The 8,499-nt window shown below is 32.1% G+C and overlaps 1 protein-coding gene across 1 annotated transcript; it reads left to right on the plus strand.

Moving 5' to 3' along the window:
- Positions 1–904: 904 nt before the first annotated feature.
- Positions 905–8,244, plus strand: LOC119675207 (kinesin-like protein KIF17; the record flags this gene model as incomplete). The annotated part of the gene is made up of 4 exons (XM_038086396.1): positions 905–1,791; positions 3,199–3,427; positions 3,495–3,600; positions 7,878–8,244. Coding segments are annotated over 4 exons (1,503 nt in total), but the record flags the coding sequence as incomplete, so codon positions are not given.
- Between the last annotated feature and the right edge of the window lie 255 nt (positions 8,245–8,499).

Raw genomic sequence — 8,499 nt, forward strand, 5'->3', positions numbered from 1 at the left:
TTCATGAGCTGCCAAGTGATCATCTATTTCGGTAAAAGACTCGAACGGTTGTACTTAGCTTTCACATGATCCATAGTGGAAATACAATACTCTTGTATATTAAAGTACAATTCGACCATTCATTTTAAGTATCAGCGATAGTGTAATACTTCCTCTACTTGATCGATCTCAAATGAATGCATCAAAATGAATCAAACGTTCAAGTTGATTTTAAGCTGAAGATAAGCTAAGTAAGTCGAATATTTTGTAAAATTTATAGTTTTTGGAAAATAAAATTTTTAATTATTTGTAACATAAGCTAGTGTAATTAAAAACACATCATTTAATATATATATATTGGTGTTCTCGTAGATTTTAAAAGGTATTTATATTATTGGCATTTTTTTATTACAAAATTAGTATTTCTGAGATTAAAGTATATTTTAGTTAGAATTTCAGGAAAATTGGTTATTACTAGCTACACATCTATGATCTACTATTTAAATCGAATATTAACTATTGTGGTTATTATTATTATTAAAAGAAGGAATCGTGCACTGCGACCTAACAGATCTATTGTGCCCCTTAGTCGGATGACAGTGTTTCTCCAAGTCCGATTTCTTTAATGAAAGAGGGTATAGACCTATCTTTCCTAGTCTTGAATCCTTATGATCCATGAAATTGTGGTTAATTGTGGTTAATTATTTAAGAAATTTCTAAAATGTAAAATGGTTTTTTTATAAACTCAAAGTTAATAATATTTTATTATATTATCTATTTTGAGTTTTTCTAAACTTGATTTTAACAGATTTAATTAAACTACTGCATAGTGGTGGAAAAATTAATATTATTTTAAAAAAATCCTAAATTATATTTAAATACTTGTATGCAAAAAAATTTTTTTAATTATCCTAATGATTTTTTTATTACACAGGATTCTTTAGGCGGTAATACAAAAACTCTTATGATTGCATGTATTTCACCAGCAGATTATAACTATATCGAAACAATTTCAACACTTCGTTATGCAGCTCGTGCAAAAAATATTTCTAACAAGCCCAAAATTAATGAGGACCCTAAAGACGCAAAACTACGAGAATATCAAGATGAAATAATTAAATTAAAAAAACTTTTAAATGACACTAATATAAAACTCTCATTGCAACACATTCCTGCTGAAAATGACTCAACACTAAAACAGGAAAAAGAAATGGAAATGAAATTTGAATCATCGCAACTGGAACAAACAAGCCAAGAAAAACATGTTCATGACATTGAGCATTTGCGCAATCATTATGAAGAAAAAATAAAAAACCTCACATCAAATAAGTTAGGGCAAGAGGACGTATATTTAAATGAGATTCCCTTAAACGATAATGTCGCGTCAACGGACATAATTCAGTTAGAAGCTAAACAGCGTATAGAAGCTATAAAGCAAAAATTAATAGGAGGAGAATGTGCAGATGACATTCAATTAAAGGAACGAAGACAAAGAAAAAAAATCGATGCCCAGAGAAGATTAAGTGCACTAGCTCATGCTCTCAGTCGCGTCGAGCAAACCGAAGACCGCGATTTGTTGCAAGGACACTACACAAACATTCAACAGGAGATCACTGAAAAAAATGAGTATCTTAGATTGTACAGGCAGAAAATTAAAACACTTGAACGAGAAATATCTGATTTGCAAGCTGAATTTCAGTTAGACCGAGCTGATTACTTAGAATCAATCAGAAGACTAGACAGAAACTTGAAATTTTATCAGCAATTGATGGATAAGGCGATACCCATTCTTAGAAAAGATGGAAAATACTGGTTAGTTTTAATGTTCTAAAATGTATATTTTTTTAATTCTGTTTTTACTATTATAAAATGCAACAGATTTATGCAACAGTCGTTTTCTGATTCCATGGTTATCATGACTGAATCGAAATGAGGACTATACCTCATAACATGACGACATAATAAATTCCTCCAATTTTTATTTAATTTTTCTTACTTTTTCATTACTTCTTTTTGCCTATTCCTTTTATTGCTACTTGATAGGTCAATTGTCAATTTTATGTAAGAAAGACACATCTATAAACATGTAAAAAAGTATAACATATCATGTTCATAAAAGCTATTATACGAGGTACTCATTGAATTAAATACATCTTTTTTGAGTGAATTCAATGAGGTGTCCAAAGAGCTATTGAAAATTTCATCTCTTTTTTTCTGGATAAGATAGTACTGACATCGCGACTGACTGCGGGGTTGTTTCTTCGTATTCGATGATACCCAATCAACTGTTTTGCAGCTGTAGGTATAGAACGTGAGATATGTTAGGGTAACAGCCATATTGTCTAATGTATGTCGCAATGCTGAAATTTGGTATTACCAACTACTTTATTTCCAGTCGCAGCGAGAACAATGATCCTTCATCCATTATCAAAAACTTTTGTATGAAGGCTGCATTTTCTGACCATCGGACCAAAGATAACTACTTTACCCACTTTTGCGTTGAAGATATCAATTTTAATGCAATGATGTTGTCCGCATTCATATTTTTTTTTAAACTGTACATAGAGAGCCTCCATTTCTCCTGTGGTGTCCTTATCTAAGGTTTTCTTATCATGTTCATTAGGCTGGTGTTTTATATGAAGGGTTCTAGGTTCGATGCATAACTCGGTGGATACAAAGCTACAAAGAAGGTTTCGCGGCATACATTAATTTAATACGTACGGATTGTACATATCAAGAGAAAGCTATATTAGGTGAAGGTTGTGTGTCAATTTGGAGAAAACTGTGACAGGGATAATGCTCGAATTCACCAAAATAAGTGCAATTAGACACATTACCTTCTATAATGCTCATATACCGCATAAATAGCTTAATTATTAAGCTACAATTAATAAAATCATCAATATACAGAAATTATATTTTATACTTATGTATTTATTTCATTGCTGGTTTCTTCTTATTTATTTACATATAACTTGCACAGAAAATAAAAATAATACAAAATATGTGGCAAGTTCTAATACAAAAGTAAATGCATGAACGATCGTAACGGATATATGTATATGCATATATGTATATGAATTCAAAAAATTATTAAAATATTTGATATTGGTTTCTATGTCAATAAAATATTAAATAAAATGATAATTATTTGAACATACATATTTTATAAAATCACACATTACTTGCTAATCTTTACTAAGCTTCCAATTTATACAGGGACGCTGATGAAATTATTCGAAACTCATTTTGGAATGACGATCTAAAAATATGGAAACTTCCAGAATCATCTATGTGTAGTTTCAAACTTCCATATGCGGCGAATTCTGCTGCAAATGTTTCGCGTAAATCAGTAATTCTTAGCTCATCATCTCAGCATGAAGAAATAATTGATGAAAATCGGAATAATCAAAGCAAAAGTGTACAGGATACAGATGAAACTACAAACGTAAATAAAACGGATATTTGTTTTTTAATTAAGAATAATAATCAAAAAACTTTTTTTATTTATTTAGACTAGTTATATCGATAATGAGAATATATTAAGAAATTACTTTCGATCACACCGTCAGAGAAAATCAGCTGTAATAAGTAACAGAAAAACTGCTGACTGCTGGAAAGGTTTGATATAAATAAATTTTAGTGGTTTTTACAAATAAATGCTAACGAAAAAGTTATATCGATATGTATATAATTTCATAATTTTCATCAGAATAATTCTACATTGTTAGTACCTCAGTTGTGAAATTGAAACCATAAATAGTTAATTAAATCAAGTGTACCTATTCAGAATTCCTGGTAGCTGAATTAAAAAAGTAAACTTCAAAGTAAGGTAAACCCGATCTCTGAACCGCTCAACTGTTCGACGTTATTGTTTGATTGACGTAGTGATGCTGGATCCTTTTCTTATTTGCTGTGGTGTTAAATGAATTGTTTCCGAATGGGCACTGCGAAAATAACAACCTGAGTGCAATGTCACAATTCAAGTTTTGTACCACTCCCATGTAACTACACGTCTAATATTTACCCATGAAATCGTGATATGGTTTATACATTTCTAAATCTCAATTCAAACGTCGTAAATAACTGTTCAGTATTGCTAGCATATTTTGTTGACTTAACCAAAATCTTCACAGATCAGCATTCTGATTTACTGGGAGTCTGACCACTTATCGACCTGTGTCATTGCGCACAGTTGTACATCCAGAAAAGTCCTTACAAAGCATCCCCTTGTTTATTAATGGAATCGTTTGTATTTCTTCTTACCACACATTTCTTTATACAATTCGAGAATGACAGCAATTATGTGATTTGACCTTGCAGTGGTATGTACTTAGGTCTCGATTGTGCACCAAAAATAACCCAACCTAATTAAATACATTGATCAATAGTATTATTATATTGGAATAGCGCAAGTGTTATATTGGAAAATTATTTATTGTGGGGTTCTTTGATTGAAAATTTTTCTATTTACGAAAAATTGAAGTGATTAAATAGGACAGATTAAGCCGCACTTAACTTGATTTCAGGATATTACTTAATTTGATACAATAGTTGTACTTCACGGTTTCTATTTAATATGTTCAATATATTTTATTCTTCAAAAATATATTCCTACTACGCCTCTTAGTTTCTATAGTATTTACTTTTGCTTCGAAGCCCTTAAGTACAGCTGTTAGTCCCTTGCTACTTTCCAATTTATAGATGTAGAATTGTTTTGATTGTGTCTCTAATTTAGCTATAATTTTTCGATTCTGATCTCATTTGAAACCTATATTTTGGTTTCATTTATCATGCCTTTGCTAATAGGTAAACATTTTTCTTACCTATTACATTTGTAAATGTATTTACCAAGGTACTTTTTTTCTCTTATGTTTACGATGGTTTAACAGTTTTTCGTCAGATATTTCTGCGTATTCGCTTTTATCTCTCAAAGCATCAAATCTGTTACAGTAGCCATTGTTGTCTATTTTTCGAATTTTTCATGATTGTCGCTGCTTGTATGTGGACTCAAGTCGCGCTTAATTATTGACGCAATAAATAAACGTTATGTTTTTATTTTGATAATAATAATTTCTTAAAGGCGTTTGGACTTTAATATTGATGTTCTTGTGTGGTTTGTTTTTGATTTTTAGGCTACTATTGATGCTAATTTTGTTGTTGCTGCTACAGTTGCTGTGATTGCTGTTCTTAACTTAATTGTTGCTGGTCTCCACGTTTTAGTGGGATGCAATCATCAGGCATTTATATAATTTGAAAACTCAATATATGAAAATATATATGAAATTTCGCACGATAACAAATAGTTATTAATATAAATTTCACAAAAATAAAAATAAAATTTGAATTTATACAAAATTCAGTTTGCCACGTCAGTTTTCCTAATTCTGAAAAACAAATATGGTATTTGACAGATTGCAATAGTGATGCCAACATGTTAACAAGAGACTTGTTGTTTTTACTTAACTTTAAACCTGCCGAATACACATTTTATGACATAACATTCTGTGGTGATTCCAAGCTTCTCTTCTGATAAATCCATACAATCCTAGTATCTCCTATTGCAGTAGGTATTAATAAGTGATTTGGATTGTGTTAACTCCGGCAGATCATTCCAGTAAACATTTTTGTTCTAGTTCTCCTTTATTTTTGTGACAGAAAAGAGGGTATTGTTCAAATCCATAGAAGGGTTCCGGCCCCCCTATCAGTGTAGGTGCTTCTTTCCTGGCTAGTATACAAATCTACGTTTTGGTTTCTGCGTACGCCAGTATGTCTCAGTACCCAGAGAATCGGACACCTGATTTGATTAGCCGAGCTTATTTAGCTTTCCAAGGCATTCTTGTGCCAGTATTGAAGTCACTTGACGCGAGTTAAGTGCTTTGATAACCGTTTTTTTGTCTGTTAGTATTCCGATATTTTTTTCTTAGTATTTCCTGTCAATATTCAAAAGCACACATTTAAATATTGCGTAAATTTTAACTTGAAAGACACTAGTACTTTCTCCCAACGGTTCTCAATGCTTCTTGCCTGGTACGACTATGCCCGCTCAGACACCTTGCTCTGTAAGCAAACCGTGAGTGAACCATGCGATTGTGCTTTCCATTAGCTGATAGGTTTGTTTGATGCTTTCCCAGAATTTTGCATTTATCGTGACCCATGGCATTCAAAACTCCGGACACTATTTAGAAGATATTTGAACCTCTTGCGATTAAGTCAGTTGTCCGTCAGGTTTCGTCAGGTTTCATCAGTTTTAGAACCGCGCTTTTGACTTGGGACCTCACATATATTGGCAAGGGTGTAAGTTCTAGAACGACTTCCATGGATGCCGTTGGGCATGTCCTCATGGCACCTTTTATATATATGCACACCAGTCTTTGTAGCTTGTATAGTACGTTAATCAGTTGTCTGGTTTCATTTTACTAGATAAGTGCCCCATATAAAATGAGAGGTCTGTTTATCGCCGACTAGACCCAGCGCAATATTTTTGGTGCATAACCCCAAAGTTTCACTGTTAGGGATCTACATATCATTAGAGCCCAAGTGGTTTTCTATGTAACCTCCTTAATGTGATGTTTCCAATTGAATTTTTAGTGAAGATGTATGGCCAAGAACTTAACTGTTTTCTTTTTCATGGAGCCTGATTGGTTTCAGATGTTTGAGTTTGTATTTTCTTGTAAATGTTACAACTTTAGTTTTAGCTGGGTTTACACTCAGTCGCATAGAGTATGCTCAGATATTTTTCTACTTTTTTTGACTATATCATTTGCATAGCCTTACACTGCTACTCCGTTGTTTCGTAAGTCGTGAAGTAGTTCATCCACTAGTATGCTCCACATATGTGTTGAGAGTACTCCACTGTGTGTTCGTTTGGTGTTCATCCTTATAAGCCACGTACAAGTGCGTATTTTTACCTTCCCAGTGTTGCTCATTCACCATGCCAGTATAGAGTTAAATTCTCTGTTTATGAGTGATCTCTTTATACCTTCATGATAGTCTTGTCAAAGGGGCCTTCTATATATAGAAAGACCAATATGCAATATGCTCTCATAGTATGTTTACCAGCTCAAACAGCGCGGTTTCAGTAGATTTTCCCGCTCTATAGGCATGCTGACAGGTATGTAATGGAGTAATCTGATGAAATTATCTGCAACTTTTTCTATTGTTTTTAGCATGAAGGATGTGGGGCAAATGGGTCTGAAGGATTTTGAGTGAAGTAGATCGTTCTTACCTGATGTTAGTACGAAAACCATCTTTGCGTGAACGCAAACACAATGCTAGCTCTGGTTATCTTCGTTAAATTAGCGCCAAAAGTGAACGATCTGTGCCAGGTAATTTGAATGGTTTAAAAGTGTTAACCGCCTATTTAACCCTGGCTGTTGTACACATTTCATTGGCAATAGCACAGGTTCCTTTCTCTGCTATATGGTAATCTTCCTGATTGATATCATAAGTTTCATGTTGCTCTACGAACAAAAAGGATCCTGGAAAATGGGTATGGAGAAGTAATCGGATCGTTCCTATTTCATAGTGTCATATTTTTTCAGACTTGTTGAGGAGAGTGTTTTCTCTTTGGCCATCATTTTGAAGAGTCTTGCTGTCTTTGTAGTGTTTTAATTGATATCAAAGAACTTCCTGAAGCTTTCACTTTTAGCTAAATATACTTTGATGAATAATTTGCTTGTTGTGCTAAGAAGCACATTCAAATAATACTATTTGTTAAGATCTTTTCGAAATAAAAAATAAATACACATTGATAATTATAAAAAATTGATAGAAATAATAACATCAATGGTAACAATTAAAAAAATAAACAAAACATTTTTAATAGAAAACCTTACACTTAATATCCCGAAGTCTTTGTAATTACATACAATCTAATAAGCTTTATTATTTAATAGATTTAACTGAATACAGCAAAGGAACCCTGCAGCGTAGTCAGATTGAACAAAATATGAAATGGAATAAAGTACAAGCACTTATTAAAGAACCTCGGAAAATTACTTTGTTCCCAGAAGAAATATCTGATAAAAATTCAGATTTAAAAAATTCAAACACATGGAGTTATCCTCTCCGAACCGTTGACAAAAGCAATAATTATTTGAATAAGACATGGTGTGGGAGCAGTAGCAGTGATATTGGAAAACATAAATTATTCGCCTTGAATAATCTTCAAGAATAAGTACAAAATATCGAAACTTAAGCACTTGACTGTTGAGATTATTTATTTATAAAGTTTTATGTATGTTAAATTATTTTGTTAATCTAAGTGTGATGTTGATTTTAATAATAATAAAAAAATAAAAACAATTAACTTAATTTTTTTGTTCCCTTCAACAAGGTTATGCAATTCACCATAAATCGTTTAAAGCTAGAACAACGCTTCCAAATTGTGGAAATTTACTTTGAAAAAAATAAATCTTCGCGAATTTCATAGAGCAATATGAGATTAGAGACAATAAGCAAAATTGCCATATGACATATGAAGCGATATAATAACCATTATCTTATCTCATAAAGAAT

Source organism: Teleopsis dalmanni, chromosome 2, assembly GCF_002237135.1.
Source record: "Teleopsis dalmanni isolate 2A chromosome 2, ASM223713v2, whole genome shotgun sequence".
NCBI lineage: Eukaryota > Metazoa > Arthropoda > Insecta > Diptera > Diopsidae > Teleopsis > Teleopsis dalmanni.